This window comes from Polistes fuscatus, unplaced genomic scaffold (assembly GCF_010416935.1).
Source record: "Polistes fuscatus isolate 324 unplaced genomic scaffold, CU_Pfus_HIC Scaffold20, whole genome shotgun sequence".
In the NCBI taxonomy this organism is placed as follows: Eukaryota; Metazoa; Arthropoda; class Insecta; order Hymenoptera; family Vespidae; genus Polistes; species Polistes fuscatus.
In genome coordinates, this window is record NW_025113097.1 from 2,294,570 (window position 1) to 2,318,624 (window position 24,055).

Below are 24,055 nucleotides of genomic sequence, written 5' to 3' on the forward strand. Positions count from 1 at the left end.
TTCTTCGTTCTTCTATCGTAGATAAAAAAACAAACAATTTGTGATAGATAGATAGATAGATAGATAAATAAAATAGAAGAATGATTCGCATGACATATGTACAATCGTGATGATAAATCATTTTTCTGTCCCTTACCTGATCCACGTGAGACCATTCGGAGGAGGTGCAGCTGCTGGTGGACAGTGCGAGGGGACAGCAAATCCTAATGGCCGAGAAACAAAGTATGAGATTACTCACACACTTGAGCATCGAGTACTTTCTAATCACGATAAAATCAATCTTTCTCTTCTTAGAAGGAAGATTTATGTTTTATGGTATAACGCTCGGTTCAATTCTTAAAGGGGATATTCAAAACGATCCATTGGAATTCATCGGTTTTCACGATCATTATCGTTAAATGTTCTAATAATAGGGACGAGAACTTTCTCTCGATTCTCGTTCGATAGATTTGCAAATCGATAATACACACTTCGATAAAATATATAAATATATGTGACTAATCGTAGAAATATTCGGTTGATACGATAGATTACGATGACGTTTAACTAATCATCGTTTAAACAACGTTCTTTAACGATAATCTTCTCGATTAGGTTCCAATGCAACGATGTTAACGATCAGGGGGAGTGAGAGTGGGAGGGGGAGGGGAGTTTGTGTCGCGAATGAATCTAGGAATGAAAAATAAATGAAATAACGTTAAAGATTCGGATGAGTTGATTTTCTTCTTACCTGCCGTTCCGATTGCAGGTATCATCTCGCGGATACCGTCCCTGCATTCTCGGATCCCGATGATGTTGAGGGGAAGATGAAGGATTTTGCAAAGGCGACGGACTGGTTGCTACAATGCTCGATGTTTCGGAATCGTAACCACTCGAGCCACGAGTCCAAAGTGGTTCAGGGCAATCGTAAAGGTGATTGGGTGGTGGTCGTTGAACGATCAGATCCAGGACAGCTGATCCTCTCATCACTTCTATTGCTCTTTCAAAAGGTAAATCCGTCAGTCGTTGTCCATTGCACCAAATGATTACATCACCAGCTTTCAAACCAGCCGCTCGAGCTGGTCCACCTTCCCTTGTACCCTGTGTACGTTATTAATTCGATCAACTTTTATCATAGTGTTAAATAATATAACAATGGTATCAATATTAACACGTTCGCGAACAGTCAAAGTTTCAACTAGGAAGAAACAAAAGTGACAGTCATTTTATTTGTCTCAATTAGTTGTGATATACAAAATTTGATTAAACACATTTTATAAGGGGCACCCAGATTAATCATATATATTCAAAAATCAGTAGTTAGTGTGATAGAACGATTTGTCAGTGTTATATTCTTTTTATCTCATATTACGTAATATTTAAAAAATAACGACGTATTTTGATACATTTTCTCCCCCCTTCCCCTCGTGTAGTATAATAACTTTGTATAGGTATATACGTGTATGTGAGCATATTAGCACAAGTTTTGAAAACAGTTAGGTATTATATACATAGGTGCATCCAACCTGAACGGTGAGGCCAGGTACGATGCCTCTGCAAACACCACAGCCAAGTCGACCTTTCTCACCGACGCGTATTCGGATCCTAACCTCGCTGTTTGGAACGGCTCCCACACCAGTTTCGTTGTACTGCAGCTGTTGTTGCTGCTGTTGCACCATGTGCCAGGTAACCGGATCGTTTGGATTGCTTTAAACGAATCGTAAGTGACTTTTTTTAGAACGAAGGAATCATCGTAGGAGGGGGGGGAGGATTTAATAGACTCCTCGCGTCTAACTTTTAATTAACAATTTTTATTGACTTACTCTTTCACCGGTATCATTCCTACGCCTGTAACAAAGAAAAACAAAAAAACAATAGTAATAATTATTTATTTCCCTCTTCCCCCGAAAAAAAAGAAAGTCAAGAAATTGCCTAGAAATGTTATTAATAAAATAATAATAATAATAATAATAATAATATAATTACTTCGAATTTTCAATACGAGAACTTGTTGATTCTTCACCAACAAGGCAACCTCCTGGTGCACGGCATCTTCAACCGGATATCCATTTACCCTTAGAATTTGATCCCCCACCTAAAAAGAAATACGAACGTGTTAAAAAAATTAAAACAAAATGAAAACAATTCTATCCAATTGAACAATTAGACCGACCCTTAATCCGTTTCTATGAGCTTCTCCACCTGGTTGAACGTTACTTATGTAAAATCCAGCTGCATATTCTCTACCACCGCGCAATGAAAAACCGAAACCGGATGCACCACGACGTCTCAATCTAACGTTCCTGGTAACACCGATGACGGCCATTCTGCTGCCGCCTCCCACCGGATTTCCAGGACCTGCACCGTTGGATGATCCCGTTCCAGCACTGGACGAGCTGGAAGAGCCACCGGATCTGTAAAACATCGATGAATTCGATCTTACCTGTTTCTGTTACATCACCCAATCACCACCCACCCATCAAATATGCTCAAAATAATAAGAAGAAACGAGTATAATATTCATGTAGGATTTAAGGTATAATATAATATTATTATTAAAGGTGTGTGTATGTGTGTGTGTGTGTGTGTGTAGGTAATTAATCTCGACTCCTTTTTTTTCTTTTTTAAACTATTGCAACATAAAAGAGACTTTTAACTTTCTCATCTAGCTTATTCTACGATTGTACGATTACACTTTGTGAAATCGTGTGTGTGGGATTCCTGGTCTTTTGATAATAATAATAATAATTATGATGTAAAACGATGACAAAGAAATCAAATGAATCGTTATGATATTCGTAGAAATTCATAGAAAGTTTGAAGTTATGGGTATTATTATTCTGTTTCTTTATAGGGAGATATGTTTCGTATGCGGTAATACGGTACGACCGCATGTTGTTACGTATTTCCGATTGATTTCCGCCCTTTCCCTATGCCCTAGCATTCCGAATCATGAATTCTCCATTATTGCATATGTATATGTGTATATATATATGTATAGGTGTAATACAAGATCCAATTTCAATGTATTATCTACCTGTACGCGTGTATCTCATATTTGTTGAAAGATAGGTGGATCGTATTTCTGCGTAAGTAACGTCATTAAACGCATATCCGTGCGTCATACTGGCTTATCATTATTTATATGATTGCATAAGTATGTATAATGATACTTAAAACACGATCAGAATGTATTACATATTTTCTTATCTTTGTTTTAGCTTTGAGTCATCGTTATCATCCCTATTGTAAGTTTGCCAGTATTTTTCAAGGTATTTTTTTTTTTCTTTTTTTTTTTTTCTATTACATTCGATAAGGTCAACAAGGGATTAATAAAGAATATCGAGAGAGAGAGAGAGAGAAAAAGAAATTATTATAGATAGAAATTAAATAGAAGAATCATTTGCGTTGTTGTTATTATCAGCTTTTGTTCGTAAGCCTTTGTTCATACAAATTATATTAGAAATAGGAAAATTATTTTTATTACAATATGTGTAATATATATATATTCTTTTGTATTTTTATTTTCTTTTTTTTTTTTTACATAAAAGATATATTTTATATTTATGCAAATTTCACCGGGGAGAGAAAATTAACAGATAGAATCATCCGGGTATTTATTTTCTCGGAATTACATCCAAATTACATCAGGATAATTTACATTGACCATAACACATATATATATATATATATATATATATATACATTTTTATTTTCATACGTTTCCTATCTAAGTATTCTTTATACTTAAACAAAATTTTAACCGACGAGGAATTTAATTTCTAATTTAAATGGATTAAAAAAATAAAAGAAAGGAGAAGAAAAAATAAGGAAGAAGAATAATGAAGGAAAGGGGGGGTGTCTAGGAGGGTCTCTCATATTTGCGTTAATTCTCTTGAGAAAGGTATAATACATAGGTGATGTCAACCGGAACCGTTATGTAACACCCTGACAATAGAGACCAACAGAAGAAGCGTCAATCAACGAGAGCTAATTTTTTTCTTTTTTGTTTGATAGAACACCTGTGTGACTGGCAATAATAATAATAATAATAATAATAATAATTTATTAATAATTATATTATATATAATATAATAATAAATTTATAAATTAATAAAAAAATAAATTAATTAAAATAAATTAATAATAAATTTTATATAATAATTATATATTATATTATATAAATTAAAATAAAAATTAAATTAAAAATAAAATTATAATATATTATATTATATTATTATTATTATTATTTATTATATTTATTTTTATTATTATTATTATTATAAAAATTATAATATAAATATATATAACCGTGTTTTGTGTATAGGAGAGAAAGATAGAAAGCAAGAGAGAGAGAAAGAGAAAGAGAAAGATTTCAGAGAAAGAGAGAGAGAGAGAGAGAAACGTGTACATAGGTACATACCGTTAGCATCGTCGATATCACCATTGGACGATCGAGCTCACGAAAGTGTTACGACTGTTATACCGTCTCTAAATCGGCACGTAGTAAATGCGACGACATTGACTTCACGTATTACGTAGATATATTTACACGTGCAAGTATACTTACACACCTATGTATAATACTTCTTACTATATGTATTAAATTGAAATTATCAAAATTCTTCTCACACGACAAATATTTACACGTTAACACAAGTTTTCTTTTTTTTTTTTTTTTTCTTAACTTCACGTTAATATGTATTGTAAATATATTTACACGTGCAAGTATACTTATTACACCTATGTATAATACTTATAATATTTCTATTACTTCCTACAATGTTTCAATCTAATTGTAAATTATCGAAATTTTCTTCTCGCAAGAAATATTATTACGTTAACAAGTTTTTTTTTCTTTTTTTTTTTTTTTCATAATTTCACGAGGAGGAGGAGGAGAGACGAAGAGATAGAAGGTCCTGACAAAGGTCCAGACAACCGTGACGACGATTCGTTTCGTTTATTTAAAACTACCTTGCACCTACCTGGTAGAACTGCTTTTCGTGACGTTTTATCGAAAGCTAAGATCTTAGAAATTCGATACGTTGGTTAGATACTTAGTTATAATTAGTCATGCTGCACATTGCTATTCACGTTTTTATCAATATATCTATATTATAAACATATATATATATATATATTTAATATATTATATATAATTAAATAATATATAATTATATAAATAATTAAATAATAAATATAAATAAATATATATAAAAATAATTAAATAATTAAATATATATTTATTTATTATAATATATAATAATATATAATTAAATAATATATAATTATATAATTAAATAATTAAATAATATAATAATTATATAATTAAATAATATAATATATTATTTAATAATTTATTTAATAAAAATAATTAATATTTATTTATAAAATAAATATATATCTTATATATGTAACTATGCATATAATAGATATATACCATAAAAGTACACATGTGTGTACTTATTTACTCGCAAATTCATTCTTTCTTTCTCTCTCTCTCTCTTTTGAATTTAATTCGAACCGGTTTCGCGCGCGTAACGTTGTTCTGCTTCCTTTTGAAATTGAGCGATTATACGAAAAGGTGGTTACCTATCTCTAGTAGTACTCGGTTATAATGAGACCACGATCGTAGACGTATGACGCGCATTTTCGCGCTATCTTCGGAGAACAAAGGGAGCCGTGTGTTCAAACCGGTTCCAACTTTATATATATATATACCTATACAAGAAGAAGAAGAAGAAGAAGAAGAAGAAGAAGAAGAAGAAGAAATAAAAGTCAGATATCATTTCCTTAGAAACTTAGTTAAAGAAATCGATCATCGTATTCCATTGAGAATAAAAACAAGAAGAAGAAGAAAAAGTAGAAGAAAAATATAAAAGAAGGTTTATTAAACATGATTCATTTATAATCATCTAATTCAATCGAAAATCGAAAGTACACAGAGATATAATATTTTCCCAAGAGATAATCAAATTTCTTTTTATAATGCTTTCCATGAAACTAATTTTAACATAATAAATGTAGAAAGTAATCGCGTTATTTGAAATTCTCACTCTCGATAATCGTAAACATTCTAATAACAATGCCATCAATTTTTCTAATATCCCATCGTCCCATGATGTTTGCTCAAATCTTATTTCTTTCTTTCTTTCTTTTGGATCTTAATGTCATCCTATTTACAAGGCACAGTATTTAATTATAATAATTATATTTTAATAATTTAATTTTTTAACATAATAAATGGAGAAAGTAATCGCGTTATTTGAGATTCTCACTCTCGATAATCGTAAACATTCTAATAACAATTCCATCAATTTTTCTAATATCCCATCGTCCCATGATGTTTGCTCAAATCTTATTCTTTCTTCCTTTCTTTCTTTTGGATCGTAATGTCATCCTATTTACGAGGCACAGTATTTAATTATAATAATTATATTATAATAATTTAATTTTAACATAATAAATGTAGAAAGTAATCGCGTTATTTGAAATTCTCACTCTCGATAATCATAAACATTGTAATAACAATGCCATCAATTTTTCTAATATCCCATCGTCCCATGATGTTTGCTCAAATCTTATTTCTTTCTTTCTTTTGGATCTTAATGTCATCCTATTTACGAGGCACGTTATTTAATTATAATAATTATATTATAATAATTTAATTTTAACATAATAAATGTAGAAAGTAATCGCGTTATTTGAAATTCTCACTCTCGATAATCGTAAACATTCTAATATAACAATGCCATCAATTTTTCTAATATCCCATCGTCCCATGATGTTTGCTCAAATCTTATTTCTTTCTTTCTTTTGGATCTTAATGTCATCCTATTTACGAGGCACGTTATTTAATTATAATAATTATATTATAATAATTTAATTTTAACATAATAAATGTAGAAAGTAATCGCGTTATTTGAAATTCTCACTCTCGATAATCGTAAACATTCTAATATAACAATGCCATCAATTTTTCTAATATCCCATCGTCCCATGATGTTTGCTCAAATCTTATTTCATTCTTTCCTTCTTTCTTTTGGATCGTAATGTCATCCTATTTACGAGGCACAGTATTTAATTATAATAATTATATTATAATAATTTAATTTTAACATAATAAATGGAGAAAGTAATCGCGTTATTTGAAATTCTCACTCTCGATAATCGTAAACATTCTAATAACAATGCCATCAATTTTTCTAATATCCCATCGTCCCATGATGTTTGCTCAAATCTTATTTCTTTCTTTCTTTTGGATCGTAATGTCATCCTATTTACGAGGCACAGTATTTAATTATAATAATTATATTATAATAATTTAATTTTAACATAATAAATGTAGAAAGTAATCGCGTTATTTGAAATTCTCACTCTCGATAATCGTAAACATTCTAATAACAATGCCATCAATTTTTCTAATATCCCATCGTCCCATGATGTTTGCTCAAATCTTATTTCTTTCTTTCTTTCTTTCTTTTGGATCGTAATGTCATCCTATTTACGAGGCACGGTATTTAATTATAATAATTATATTATAATAATTTAATTTTAACATAATAAATGTAGAAAGTAATCGCGTTATTTGAAATTCTCACTCTCGATAATCGTAAACATTCTAATAACAATGCCATCAATTTTTCTAGTATCCCATCGTCCCATGATGTTTGCTCAAATCTTATTTCTTTCTTTCTTTCTTTCTTTCTTTTGGATCGTAATGTCATCCTATTTACGAGCCACGTAATTTCGATTACAAAGTTACGTTACACCCTCTTTACTCAACTACTATTACTACTACTAGTACTACTATTACTATTAGAATGTATCTTAGCTCGTTCCTCTTCTTATTTGCATTCCATTCGCGTATGCATTGCTTACGCGTGTAAGTGTAATAATAACAGGGGGTCTGAACTCGTATAGAAAATAGCGAGATAACGAAGAGGGGGGGGAGAAAGGGGGAAGGAAGGGGGAAGGAAGGGGGAAAAGGTGGAACGAGAGGATTTCAATTCCGTCCACGGTCTATGATAATTTCACGGCATGCACGTGGTGGTTGTTGGTGGTGGTGGTGGTGGTGGGTCGGGCGGGGGGAGGGAAGGACCGGTCTCGAATAGAGAATCGAACAACACAAGGTAGAACAACTCGCGAAGCGAGAAAAGCCCGTAAAAAGCAAGAGGAGCATTTCAAAGAGAGAAATAAAAGGGAAACGAGAAAAAAGAAGAAGAAGAAGAAGAAGAAAAAAAGATAGTTTAGTTAGAGTATAAGGAACCCCGCGTATACACATTCTCATGTGTTAAGGACAGAGATTAATCTCACGAGTATAATATAAACAGGCTTTGGTTTCTGCTGCTACTATCTCAGCAGCAAGAGCAACAGTAAAAGCAGATAAAATTGCAGATTAGTTTAATCGTCGTATGTACTTTCATTCGCTACAGATAGAAATCGATATTTAATTTTGTTTTTTTTTTGTTTTTTTACTTTTACTTTTTTCCTATCATCGTTGCATTTCGTTGTTGTTGTTGTTGTTGGTAGCGTTTGTTAATCCTTTGATTGATATGGGACGACGACGCATATATGCGTCTGAAGAAATTCGTGTGCACTAAAGACGCATAATTTTTTTTTTCTACCAAACCTTCCAACCAACCCACTTTGGTTCGAAATTTTCTTTTCTTATTTATCAAAATAGTTTCAGTATTTGATAATAAAATTATTTCATCCTCGATTATCGCAACTTTTATGGCGCGTTACGTACTCGAAGGGTTATTATATAGGTTGTTATATAGTTAGGTTGTTTTTTTTCTCTCTTCTCTTATGTTAGAATTCCAAACACCACTTTCCAAACGATCTAATCTCCAATACAGGCACACGAACGAGTTTCACGTTCCTTCCTCCTTCTTCTTTCTATTTCTTCTCTTCTCCTCTCCTACTCTCTTTCTCTATCAACCCTATTTTGTGATTATTTCCAAACCCGTTTATGGCGAATCGCGCGTGGCGTTACAATTTCTCCGATAAAATTCGTTTTCGTTACGGCCGAATTGTTACGAGATTTTTCGTGCGTTCAATTTAATATCATAAAGAAAATAGAATTACAAAATAAAATAATGGAGTGGAAGAATAGAATAATAGGATAATTGTCTTTTAAAAAGTTATGACAAATGTATATAATATGCACATACATATGTATATAGTAAATATATATATATATTATTATTATTATTATTATTATATATATATTATATATTATATTATTATATATTATATTATATTATATATATATTATTATTATTATTATTTTTATTATATATATTTATTATTTTCATTATTATTATTTTTATTATTTTTATTATTATTTTTATTTTTATATTATTTTTTTTAATTATTATTTTTATTATATATATATTTTATTATAATACATAAATGTTAATGTTAATGTTAATAATACATACTGTTAATGTTAAATATCAATATACATATATATATATGTATATAGGTCATCTTATTTTATGTTTATTTTTAGTATTCTTTTTACTTTTTCTTTTTTTTCATTTCCCCTTTTTAAAATTCAACGTCGATTCGTATATTTTACATTTAAAAGGACATTGAAAATAATTCATTGGTATTCTTTACATCTCTCTTACATTAGTAGCAGTCCACCTTCGCATTTCTCGTAATAATGCAAATGAACGTATTCTTCCTCTTTCTCTTTCTGTTCTTCTTTTTCTTCTTTTTAAACGAATAATGTAATAGATCGATCGGCTAATGAACTGTCCTCGTCGATGTGAGTCATGCGAATGTTTAAGTCATTCGCCAAATGTAACTACTTCCTTTACCACCGGTTGTTATTTCGATTTCAATGAAAAGCCAGCTAGCAGCAGCCCTTTTTACCTTCGATTAATAAACGCATTACCGATAATTCGTTTAACAGAGTTATAATTCAAGATAGACACGATTATTAACGATATAATATTATCATTTCTATTAATCGTTTTACACACGTGCAATTTATTTCAATCATTTTGTTAATGACACTCTATTAAACGACTAATAACACGAATTTTCTATAATTCAGATTTCACTTTGATCTTGCGATCATTTATTTTATATCCTATTCTTTATATATTTATTTATTTTTTCTTTTTAATATCAATTCTTTTTAATATCTTACGATCATTTATTTTATATCCTATTCTTTTTATATTTATTTATTTTTTCTTTTTAATATCAATAATAACAATATAATAATAATAATAATAATATAATATTTTTGCGTTAAATAGTAAAGCATTTTTTTTTTATTTGTTCGTTTGTATTTACGAACAAAAAAAGAATTTCTTTCGCAACGTCCTTGAGAACACGTTGATAAGTAAATCTTGTTCATGAATAAAGATCAACAAGAGGTAGCACATTTCAGTCTTCCTTTTCTTTGATTTGTTTTCAAAGCTCGTTCTAGATAGAAACTAGTTTTCTTCTTCCTTCGATTGGTCTTGCAACATATCACGATATCTTCGACGAGGTACGTCTCTTTGAAAGGAAAGGGGGAACCCGATTGAAATATATCGGGAGTTTATAGGTGAATCGTGCCACCTCGCCTTTTCAACTTGCCACGAATAATATCTTCTATTTCTCTTTCTTTTATGGTAGAAAATAAGGAGCGGATAGGATATAGAACTAGAAAGGACGAGAACAAAACGCTCGTCGTCCCAGGGCGTGCCTTTTCCGTGTTCTTTCGAGTCTTCTTGCATCAGCTTTCTCCGCATAGTTGTTGCCAAGGTGGACGACCCCCACCCTCCCCCACCTCCTTTCAATCATTTTTAAATTAAATTTATATATTTTTTTTATTTTATCATTAATTCTTAAACAAAAATTACATTTTTATTAATTATTATCTTGATCATTTGTCAGATTTCATTTGTTTTCAAACTTTTGTTGCCAAGGTGGACGATCCCCCCCTCCTTTGAATCATTTTTTATTAACCCGTATTCGAAAATTATTCCAAAATAATTATAAAATTTGATATACGATCATCCAATTATTATTTGCATCATTTGTTAGATTTCATTTGTTTTCAAACTTTTGTTGCCAAGGTGGACGACCCCCACCCCCTCCTCCTTTGAATCATTTTTTATTAACCCGTATTCGAAAATTATTTCAAAATAATTATAAAATTTGATATACGATCATCCAATTATTATTTACATCATTTGTCAGATTTCATTTGTTTTCAAACTTTTGTTGCCAAGATGGACGACCCCCACCCCCTCCTCTTTTGAATCATTTTTTATTAACCCGTATTCGAAAATTATTCCAAAATAATTATAAAATTTGATATCGAACGAAAATATATGCATCCAATTATTTTCTTGATCATTTGTCAGATTTCATTTGTTTTCAAACTTTTGTTCCCAAGGTGGACCACCCACACCCTCCTTTGAATCATGTTTTATTAACCCGTATTCGAAAATTATTCCAAAATAATTATAAAATTTGATATCGAACGAAAAGATATACGATCATCCAATTATTATTTTCATCATTTGTCAGATTTCATTTGTTTTCAAACTTTTTAAATATTAATAACAAACAAAACGTGTTTAATTCGATGATAGAATTATTATTTTCGTTTATAGTCGTCGTCGTTGTAATCGTTGAGAAATTCTTTGAAACGAGAATTTCCTCAATTACTTTCCCAGACACAACATTTAATGAAGGATCCTTTCAAAAGGTATAGGACAGACCCAAACGACACCTGTACCACCCCCACCTCATCGACAAAATTCGATTAGTCGGCATCCTTTGATCACGGAATCAATCGTTGTTAATTAAACCAATTACCGTTCTCTTTACCTCCATTTTCTATCTCCCTTGTTTCTTCCTAATTTGATATTGAAAGCCGAACGAGACCAGCTTACCGGAGAAATGCTTTCCGATATTTCCGTATTTATTGGCGATACTACTTCGGAGGAAATCGACCAATAGAACGAGGCCATTCCGTTGCCGCGGGTGGTTTACATTGATTCCTCGAAATCTTTCTTTTTTCTTTTTATTTTATTTTATTTTATTTTCTTTTCATCTCCCACCCCTCAATCGTTTCCTTTCCTTCCTGCCTTCCACCCCTCCCCACCCCCCTTTATCATCTCTCGAGAATGTCTTCCGTTTATTTTTATATTTTTATAATTTTATATTTTTATATTTTTTCTTTTTTTACACTTATTCTTTATCTCTCGTCCAATCATATCGTAAATTTACCTTGAAATTATTTACCGAACAAACAGAAGACAGTCCTTCCTTTCCTTCTTTTCGTCATATTGCATATATTCATTTTGTTCGTTCTATTTTACTAATAATTGCAAAATAATGGTAATCATTATACTTACAACCGAGTAAGTGTTTCGTAACGCGATAGTAAAATTGTCGGACAATTAAGTTTCGAGGTAAAAATTATTGATTATTAAAATAATCAATATATAAAAATATAAAATATATAAATATAATAAATAATATCGTGCGAGAAGTATTTTTTTGCTAAATTTGTTAAATTATCAACGACAATTTTTTCATGTCCATTCAATTTTTATGATAAATAGGAATATTTCTTTACGAAACGTTTTTTTTTTTTTAATAATTTATAAAAACGACATATTATCTATATTAAAAATATATCAATTTCGTGCTGGAAATTACTTTTACGTATATTTCATTTATCTCACATTTTTGACATTTTACAAATGTTTCCATCTATCGAACGAGTCACGTATACGAATACACACACACACACACACACAGGTAACTTACATACCTGTCGAAGGTTCAAAGTCAATAACAGTTAAATGGATAGAGAAAAGATGGATATGTGGCATTGAAGCGAAACGGAAAGCAAGAAAAGCAAGCCACACATTCGATCGAATCTGCGGTTGTTGTTGTTGATCACCTGCTACCTATCGTTATTGGTCATTAGAAAAAGAACAAGAAAAACACAACGAAAAATACGAATCTAAATATAGAAATATATATTTTGTTTCATCTGTCGTCAATAAATTCGCAATATCATTTCGAATAATTCATCCATTTGATTCAAATAATAAATCAAAAAGATTTATCCCGAGTCAGGTGATATTATTAATAAATTTTTTTTTTCTGAATAAAATTGTTCTCCCTTATAATGGTTTTATCTTTCTTCGTGTGAATTATTTCGATTTATTCTTTAAAAAGCACAAAAAAATGTTACACAAAAAAGACTGGTTTCGTTTCACTAGGATGCCGATTAGCGTTCCAGCGTTAAGAAGAAGAGTTTGTTTCTTTCTTTACCGTTTGCAAAGAAAGAAAAAGATACATCAAAATAGACAAAGAGAGAGAGAGAGAGAGAAACATAGTGAAAGATACGAAGGTGACAGAACCACAAGGTGGTCCATCGTCGTGTTTGCGGTGAACGGTAACGGTGATCGTCGTCTTTTCGCAGTCAAGTTTTAACTCTCTTAGATCTTCTTCTCTAGGTTCGCTTACGATCTAGCACACAAAGATTCTTTCTTCAATTATACCGATCTATTACTATAGAAAAACGTAACTAATTATTTTACTCCCCGTGGTATAATAATATATAAACGCGAAAACCTTTTTCTTTTTTTATTTTGTTCTTATTTACTCGTATACAAATTTCAATCACACGTATTATTTTATCTCAAAATTTGTAATATTTATAATATTGTAACTTTTATATATCATATAATATTATATATAATTTTATTATTAATATGTTATATATATTATATGAGCCGTTTATTTTGAAAGTGGCCTAACTCGATTTTTCATTTTTTTCCGGTTACCCACGGTAACATGTACAGCTTCAAATTATCTATCAATAAAGCATTTAAGATTTTTTATATTCCGAGTAAATACGGTCATTCTGGACACATAAGTTTTCAGAGTTAGTTGAATCACTGAACCGTTTATTTTGAAAGTGGCCTAACTCCATTAGGAGTAGAGATTTTAGTGTGGTAGAAATGGCATTAAAAAAAAATAATTTACCGTTTGTCCCCCGAGAGTATTACAATATTATCAAAAAGTGTCGAAAAGGTAATAACTTTATTGTACATGAAATGAGACAAGAAGATTTTGTATCAACAAAATTATTAGAAGACGCAATTTTTAAAAGGGTCAAGAATTCTAACGGAGAACCAATAAACTGGTTAAAAATATGTTGGATGCGTTTTGTCAAAAATGAATAAGATTTTCTATAAGACATCAATGAATGAGAACGAAAATTTGAAAGTCCTGAATTTAATACCACGTCGGGGTAGAACAAGAAAGTTCGAAAATATTGTATTGACACCACTGTATAAAAATATAAGACAAATTACAACTGCAAAATTTAAGGACATAATTGACTTATTACGATATATATCACCGGAACATCATGATTTCTTTAAATCCCTTTCACATACACAAAATGTAGATGAGTAGAAAATTGTTTTGTAATTTATGTTTGTAAAAAATATTTTGAATCGCATAATTGATGTTTTTAAAGTGTTATAAAGATATGTAAAATAAAATAAGTATTGTTTTTTCGCAATTTGAAGCATCTTAAATTATGTTGAATGGACTTCGGTTCCTTCAAATTTTATAACGAATCTGGTTGTTCATTTTGAAAGTGGCCTAACTCCATTCTTGGTAAGAAAACGCATATTATTCACTTAATAATTGCCATTATTTTAATAGGAACTGTAAATTGAACACCTTTGGATACACTTAAGCAACATAACTCATTGTTATTCTTTACGTATATTTTGAATTGCATTGAAACGCAAACCTTTAAATATCTCAATTTAAGGTTATATGGAGTTAGGCCACTTTCAAAATAAACGGCTCATATTATATATATATATAAAGAAATAAAACAAGAAAAATATATAACTAAATTCTAACAGGTCTAGAAAAATAAACGTACTTATAATATATACCTATTTTTCTTCAGACAAAAAATATCTTAAATAATTATATATTTTTAAATTTAACAGCAAAGGTATTTAAAAGTATATATATATATATATATATGAAAATATTTGTTCGTAACAAAATTCGTTCGACAACGAATTTGCGTACGTTTATTTTTTTTTAGACTCGTTAGAATTTAGTCATATTTTTTTCTTTTTTTTTTTGTTTTTTCAATCGCCTTCTAAAAATAAAGTCCCAGTCATTATCGATAGGCATAACGAAAAGACATAAAAATTAAACGAAATAGAATAAGGAAAGGAAAAAGAAAAACGATTAGAAATAATTTTCGAGCATACGCATACACGTGCGATAACTTTAGGAAAATACATTATTACTATTATTATTGTTGTTATTATTATTATTATTATTATTCACTGGTCGAGTACGAAAGTAGTCGAGGTAAAGGCTTGGTAATAAAGAAAACGACCTTCGTCGAGTCGCGAACATTGCTCATCGCTTTTACGACGTTGAAACCCCGACCGAATGATTCTGACATGAGTGAAGTCCGAACACGAGTAAAGGAAAATGCATTCCCTTCGAAATATATATTTTAAACGAACGACGTGTGCAACGTCGTTTGCTGTAACGAATCTTTTGTTAATGGTCTGTCTGTCTCTCTCTCTCTCTCTTTCTTTCTATTTTTTTATTTTTTATATTTTTTTCTTCCATTAATTTTTTTTCATTCTTTTATCTTTCACACACAGAAAGATCTCGTAACTAATTTTAAATTGAGAAGAAAACGAAATTGGTTCTAATAGGAAAAGCTTTACGAACGAGCGAACGTTGTATAAACGATAATTTGACTCGTCGTATCGGTAAATAAATTCAACCACTCCAAATAATTATATTAACCCCTTGGGTACGGATTTATTTGAGAAAATATTTGCATGTGGAACGAAAATAATTTTTGGTTGCTTGGAGTAGTATGTATGTAAAGCCAATACATTTTGGGTAAGAATGTATTTATTTCTAAAATATTGATGACATATGTAATATTAAGGTGTCTTCAAGTAATTACAATTGCAAAAGAAAAATAAATTAATAACAACAAAATAATGTACCTAAAAGTTGAATTTTTGGTTTGACGTCTTAGACACGTCATCCGCTCCTAGGGAAAAAAAGTGAATGACGTGTCTCAGACGTCAAATGTACCCAAGGGATTAACACTGACACACCTTATTTTTTTTCTTTTTTTTTGATACCGAATAAGAACGGAAACAAAAATCTCATTCTAAACTGTTATGTATTTTAGAAGTTTAACGTGAAAGGTATTTCAAAGTTCGAATTATCTCCGATTAATATCTTCTTCATTTCTTTTCTTCTCTTTTTTTCTTTTCTCCCCTTTTCGTACAGTTCATCGAGAAATATTCACGAGAAAAAAAAAGAAGAAGAGATAACAGTAAATCTGAATTTGCGATATCATCCTTTCTCCGATCGATAATCCTTTTGTTCTCAGATATTCAACTACTACTACTACTACTACTTCGTTATTCTTATCGATGAACATAGAAGAATAAGATGATGGAAATTCTTCGAGGTAATAGAGATTTTCTTCGTCAGAATGATTTTTATGAACCGGTTCATCGTACGATTAAAGAGTTTCCTTTCGTCTAGATTATTCAACGATGATTAGGATGATGATACTCGAAAGTGATAGAACGTTGATAAAGTATAACCATCTTAGGTTTCTTTTTTATATTTCATTCTTTATATATTAAGTAATATATATAGGGTGTATACTGAAAGGGTTGTAAAACCGTACGAGAAAGGAATGATTTTCAATTGGTAAAAATTAGTCGATACAAAAATTGGAACGATCATTTTATCGTTTGACATTCCCACTTTTTCCATAAAACAACAAAATATATATAATATATATATATTAATATTTTATTATATATTTATTTTAATATTTAATTTTTTATAATTTTTATATATTTATTTTAATATTTAATTTTATTTAATATTTTAATATTTTATAAATATATATAAATAAAATATTAATTTATTTTCGTATGGTATTTTTAAAGTTGAATTTAATTTCAAATTTTGTTTATAGGATAGAACGTATCTACTATATTTAACTAACATAAGTTAATGATTCGTGATCGTTAAAAACCGACATTCTTATCGATGAACATAGAAGAATAAGATGATGGAAATACTTCGAGGTAATAGAGATTTTCTTCGTCAGAATGATTTTTATGAACCGGTTCATCGTACGATTAAAGAGTTTCCTTTCGTCTAGATTATTCAACGATGATTAGGATGATGATACTCGAAAGTGATAGAACGTTGATAAAGTATAAGTTTCTTTTCTATTTTATTCTTTATATATGAAGTAATATATATAGGGTGTATACTGAAAGGGTTGTAAAACCGTACGAGAAAGGAATGATTTTAAATTGGTAAAAATTAGTCGATACAAAAATTGGAACGATCATTTTATCGTTTGACATTCCCCCTTTTTCCATGAAACAACAAAATATATATATAATATATATATTAATATTTTATTATATATTTATTAGATAGTATAATTTTAAGATTGGTGATAATTAGTAGTATACGAGGGGTGTGTTAAGAGCATGCCAAAAATGTGAGATAATTATATGTGATAGAATGATAAGACATTGTAAAAAACTTTGTAAGTTGTGCAATAAAAACCTGATTATATATATATATATATATATATTTATTTAATATTTAATTTTTATAATTTTTATATATTTATTTTCATATATATTTATTTTAATATTTAATTTTATTTAATATTTTAATATTTTATAAATATATATATAAATAAAATATTAATTTATTTTCGTATGGTATTTTTAAAGTTGAATTTAATTTCAAATTTTGTTTATAGGATAGAACGTATCTACTATATTTAACTAAGTTAATGGTTCGTGATCGTTAAAAACCGAACGAGAAGGTGGATTCTTTTTTATCACCACGAACTTTCGTTTCTCCTTTTTTCTAACTTCATTTTATATTCTTTGGAACGTCGTTAATCCGCAGAAATATTGACTACGAAAGTCGTCGTCACGCCTTTCGAATCGTCACGGATATCGATGGCCAAGAACGTGGTTGGAAAACTGATGGAAACGAATAGCGGGATTCATCGATAACTTACGAATGAACAAAAGTGTTGATAGTAACGTTAGATTGTAGTTATAATGATTTATGTATTATGCAATGCATCTACAAAAATTTGTCTTCTTTATTATTCTTCTGTTATATTATTACATTTTTTTAAATTTTAATTTTATATATTATATTTTATTTATTTATATTATATTTTTATATTATTATTTTTTAATTTATTAATATTTTAATATTATTTATAAATTATTTCATAAATTTATTTCATAAATTTTATTATTATTTTTATATTATATTTATTTTATTTATATATTTATATATGAAACATAAGTGCGTAAGAAACGTGCGTTTACTTGAGAGAAAGAGAAAGAGAAGAAGATAAAATGTGTGTCAGGGGGTCACTGACATCCATCAACGCCAACAAACTTCGACGTTTGCCTACTTCTTATACGGCTAATTTCTTTTCATTAGGAAAAGCATGCTCTCTACTCGACCGACCTATCATGGTTGCAATCTTATTATTCTACGAAAAATTCTTCTCTCTTATTCGATACATTTTTTTCTTCCCCCTACCCTCCCCCTCCCGTTCTTCTTTCCGTAGATTTTCAAACGATACAAATGGTATCAATTCCATCTAATGCAATTAAAATTGAATATCTTTCAATAGCGTTGAAATTAATTTCCAATTACAAATGTTAATTAATTGTATTTCTATTGAAAATTATATTTTATATTATCGTAAGAAAAAACAAGAAGAAGAAAAAGATTGTAATTATTACGGCGAATTAAATTTATAGAAAATTAGTTATCAACGAATCAAAACTCGTTATAATTAATGAAATGATTTCCATTCGATTATTAATTCGTCTCGTCTTCGTCGTCGTAATCGTAGTCGTCGTGGTCTTGGTCATACATTATTAATTCATTCTCTTTTTGTTTGATGTTTATTATTTCTTATATTCCTTATGGGGAAGAGAAAAAAGAAAAAGAAGATTAAAAAAAAAGGAAGAACTTGTTCATAAAGACGGCATATGGCGAACGAACGAACGAACGAACGAACGAATGGGCCCTCGGGCCGTTTTTCGAAGGCACGCGTGTTTCAATTGAACGTGCAATTTTCGACAATAATGCCACGTTATCTCGTTCTTTATCCCATTGCCATCGTCGTAATCATAATCGTAAGAGAAACATCTGCAAAATACGTTCCTCGAATTATTTCTTTTAGATGAATATAACAAATTTCAATTCCTACGAAATTAAACGAAACGTAACGAATAGAAAATATAAAAGAAAAAAAAGAAATAAGTGAGACTAAGTTTTCAATCTTATATCGCGAACAATTTTTTACGTATTTCTATAAAATATCTCTATTAATGAATTTCGAAAAGAATTCTTCTATGAAACTTCCGCATTCTTTTTTCTCTCTCTTTCTCTGTTTCTCTCTTTTAATTCTACGACAGGTTCGTTAAAAAAGTTACGACGAAAAAGAAAGGCGTGGTGGTATTAGAAGCACCGCATTAATGTTTTTCAATTTTCATGTTTATTCAAGACTCGGTGGCAAGACTCGCCGATCGTTCCAGTTTCGCGATACTAATTGCGTTCGTTTTGCCCGTACACGGGTACTTCTACGGAGCTACCGTTCTACTACTACATCACACACACACACATCACTATTATTATACACATACTTTCGTAAAACTAGAGGGAGAATGCAATTGGGAAACTCGTTCAACTCTCTTTCGAGTGTGTGTTTTATTACGGGAAATTGCAACGGAAATGTGATGTGTACGAAATAGAACAAAAAAGGAAAAATAGAAAAATAGAAAAAGAAAGAAAGAAAGAATAGGAGAAATTTCTTTTTAAAGTAAAACACTTTCCTTCTTTCCGAATGAAAAATCTGTGTAAAAAAAAATCAATCTTGACCGATTCTCGTTCGATAGAAAAAATTTCAACTCGAATCCTGGTGGCACGTTTTTATTTGCGATATTCGGTGATGATGATTATGATTATGATGATTACGATGATGATGATGATGATAAAGATAATCGGATCGACAATTCGGCTAACGAGCAATTATCTCATCCTTTTCTAGTGGCCAATATATGCACGGAATTAAAGTCGCATCGGTTCGATGCACGTTACGCATCCGCTGATAGAGAATTTTTCATCGTAGGAAATTAATTGTTCAGAAATTACAGTTACACATAACCGGGCTATTGTATCTGTGTCGCTACGTGACCGTAGCTATTCTCATTTACCTTCTTTTCTTTTTTATTTTTAGTTTTTTTTTGTCTCTCTTTCTTTTTTTATTTTTGTTTAATTCGTACGCAAATCAAAATTCGAAATATCATTTTCGATGCATTTTTAATTGGTGATATTAATTCTATTATATAAAACACACACAAACACACGCATATAAATTAGGGAATTCGCGATTATACTCATTTTTGCAATGAAACGTATAATAAGATGGGAAAAAAAGAAAAAAAAAAAAACAAAAATAGTGCGATGATCTCTTGCGTGTCGTAAAATTCCGTGAAATCTTTTTAGATTCTTTTTACGCGGTTACGAGGCACGATTCTCTATTTCCTATTATACTTATGGTAGAGGAATAATTGTCAGTTGTATACTAAAATTCTAATCCTAATGTAGCTTATGAGTACATGCGGTTTTCACCGAGTTTGTCTTATAAGGAAAGGAAAGTTTCTTCGGGCGTCAATTGGTAGATTCGAGATCGTAACAAGCTACCTTCTTGTCTTTATAGTAAAACTTCAAGGAAAATACATAAGATCAACGTTTGATTATATAACATCTATACTATATACGTACACGTGTATATGTTACATATAGAAATTCTTAAGTTACATATGGTGACTACTACTATTACTACTACTACTACCATTCACGTATACAATTAATCACTAAAGTATTCGTACACGTTGTCAATGTGAACTTTCAAATAATTCATATATTATATATAATATTTCTTTTATATATAATATTTTATTTGTATAAAATATTTTTTTATAATATAATATTTATATATATATATATATTATATTTATATAATTTATTTATTTATATTTATATATATTTATTTTATTTATTATATTTTTATATAAATTATTTTATTTTAATATATATATATATATAATATAATTTTATAATTAATATTATATTAATATTATATTGTAATTAATATAATTTTATATATATATATAATTATTTTATTTTATTATTATATTTATATATATTAAATTTTCTATATATATTATATTTTTAAAATTATTAAATTAAATATTAAATATTAATTAAAATTTATATTATATATATTAATATTATAAATATATATAATATTTATATATATTTTTATAATATATATTTTTTTTATGATATAATATAATATATAATATAATATTTTTTTTTGTAATAAAATGATAAACTTTAAACACAAATTTGTATACACAATTTGTAGCGTATAGTAGATATATATTTTTAAAAGAAATAATAATCTCGGGGATTGGGTGGGGTGGGGTAGGGGGGGGGTGAAAGAATTCGATTGAAGTCTCGTTCGATTCTCTCAAGTTCATTGACCTCTTTCCGTCGTTCGAGTTCACCTTGATCTCCTCCCCCCTTGTTTCCCCTCTTCCTTTTCTTTACCACGAATCAGAAAAATCGCACAACTCGTTTCTCTTCTCTCGTACGTACGAAAAATCTCTGTTCCGGATCGAACGAAATTCAAACGAAATGAATCCAACAAAACTTACCGGCGCATCCGAAACTCATTCCACTCCCCTCCCCTTCCCCTTATCCACAACTTTCAAAAAACAAATCGGTAAAAGAGAACGTCGTTTCAAGAAAGTTTCCACTTTCATTTTCGTTCGTTCGTTCGTATTCGTGACGAACAACAACGTTTATTGGATTTGATCTTTCACCGGAAGACAGGAACAGCGAAAGTTAGCTGGACCACCAATGAAGAAAGATCCAATTTCCCTCATCTCGAAATATAAATAAAATTAATCGACGAGAAGAAAAAAAAAAAAAAAAAACTCATCTAGTTTTCATTTCGTGCATTTGTGCATTATGTGTTTCATTTACGTGCATTTTGTAATTCGTAAAATATGTACATTGCATATTTACTCGTAGAATGGAAGCATAACGCATAAGAAACACGATGTTGATGACCTTTAAAGTTGGAGATTATTTCTTCGATCTGTTATTTTAAATAATAAAACAACGTTCAAGAGAGCGTGTCGAGAAAATGCGTTAAACCGAGACAATTAATTTCTCGATTTATTCTTAAAATATTCGATTAGATCGATTAATCTCTATCGATATTATCGAATATACATTTTTACCTTCAATAATATTTCAGATCGTCACCGAGTAGAACGGAGCTACTTGGGCAAGTTAAATTGTTTACGATGCACTCTTAGAAGAAAAACAAGAAGAACAAAAAGAACAAAAAGAAGAAGATTACTATAGAAATAGGATAAGAATAAGAATGGAAGAAGTTATGGCAAAAGAACAGCAAAGGATCACCACCGGGTCCTTTTTCTTATCGGAGTGCAATCCTTGGATCGTCTTGGGATATAATTTCCATTCCATGGCATCTAAGTAGATAACCAACGGGGTTTCCCCTGACCCCTCCCCATCCCTCCCCACCTCATCCGATCCTCCCGATCCTCCCCCTCTTCCCCCTCCTTCACTCGAGATTCCGCTAATGTTGCTTGCACTAACGCTCGCAGTGTGAGGTAAGATTTTTAAATGACCTTTCCCATGACACACGTATATACGTACGTTTTCTTCTCCCATGTATATTTGTATTCAAACTGCGCTTTGCTTTGCTATAGAAAACGATCGTTCCATGCATTTTACTTATACGTTTTAACCTATAGTATAACGAGTGCATCAGTGTGTGTGTGTGTGTGTGCATCTCTTATGCGATTCCATCTGTGCGTGCGTGAGAAAAAGGGACGAAATGAGATTTAAATACAAGAAAGAGAGAGAGAAGAAGAAAATTGATAAAGAATGAAAAGAAAGAGAAAGGAGAAAGAAGACAATAAATGAAGAAAGAATCAAATAAATTTAATCTTCATAAGTTTTCTATTTTATATCTATATATTTATATATATATATGTGTGTTTGTGTGTGTGTGTGTGTGTATATATATGTAAATGCATCTTTTCTCTTCCCATTTGCTTCACTTATCCACTTCGAGAAGAAGAAGAAGAAGAAGAAGAAACGACGTAACACCAACGTCATCGCAATCACGTTGTTGTTGTGTTGTTGTTATTATTATTATTATTATTATTATTACGCAAGATTTCTGTTCGTCATCAGTAATCTTCTCTCTCTCAAAGGTATTTTGAATTTTCCCACGCACCTTAATTTCTACTGGTTCGGGTTTGTAAAAAAGAAAAAGAAAAGAAAATTACACGCGCGTTTGTATCCTTTTTATGCATGATGCGAGTGTATAATAAATAAATGTTGTAGGTGTATCGACGTGTTTTTGCGCTTATTTTGCGTAGGATGATGAATTTTCAAGTTTTTACGAAATTTTACTGTCGATTTTAATAACCCATCGTTAAATGAGAACTAAATGAGTATAATAATTTTTGTCTTTGTTTGTTTGTTTGTTTGTTTGTTTTCTATGCAAAGGTTCATAACTCGTGATCGATTCGTTCGATTTATATCTAATCGTGGTGACCTTTTATTAATCGTATACGAAATGCGAGAAAGTAAAATAATAGCCTCCCCACACCATCACCAACACCATCACCACCACTACCCCCTCCCCCTCCCCCCACCATTATAAATGGATAGTTAAATAGAATTCCGCCAGTCATTCGTAAGATCACTGTCATAAAAACATGATTTGGTGGTGTTGGTGTGAAATAAAAGAAGAAAAGATAGTAGGGAAGAAAGAAAATGATGATAGTTGATGATGATGACGATGATTATGATGATTATGATGAAGAAG

General features: G+C 30.1%; 1 protein-coding gene across 2 annotated transcripts in view; it reads right to left on the reverse strand.

Annotated features, from left to right (window-relative positions):
- Positions 1-24,055, reverse strand: part of LOC122517375 (myb-like protein I) — a 44,647-nt gene that overhangs the window by 8,859 nt on the left and 11,733 nt on the right. For both annotated transcript variants that reach the window (XM_043635730.1, XM_043635729.1), the window contains exons 2-7: positions 2,153-2,393; positions 1,966-2,074; positions 1,803-1,827; positions 1,506-1,686; positions 731-1,080; positions 137-203 (exon numbers count right to left, since the gene is read on the reverse strand). In XM_043635730.1, the coding sequence (XP_043491665.1) occupies positions 137-203; positions 731-1,080; positions 1,506-1,686; positions 1,803-1,827; positions 1,966-2,074; positions 2,153-2,393 (973 nt within the window). The remainder of the gene's footprint in view (positions 1-136; positions 204-730; positions 1,081-1,505; positions 1,687-1,802; positions 1,828-1,965; positions 2,075-2,152; positions 2,394-24,055) is intronic.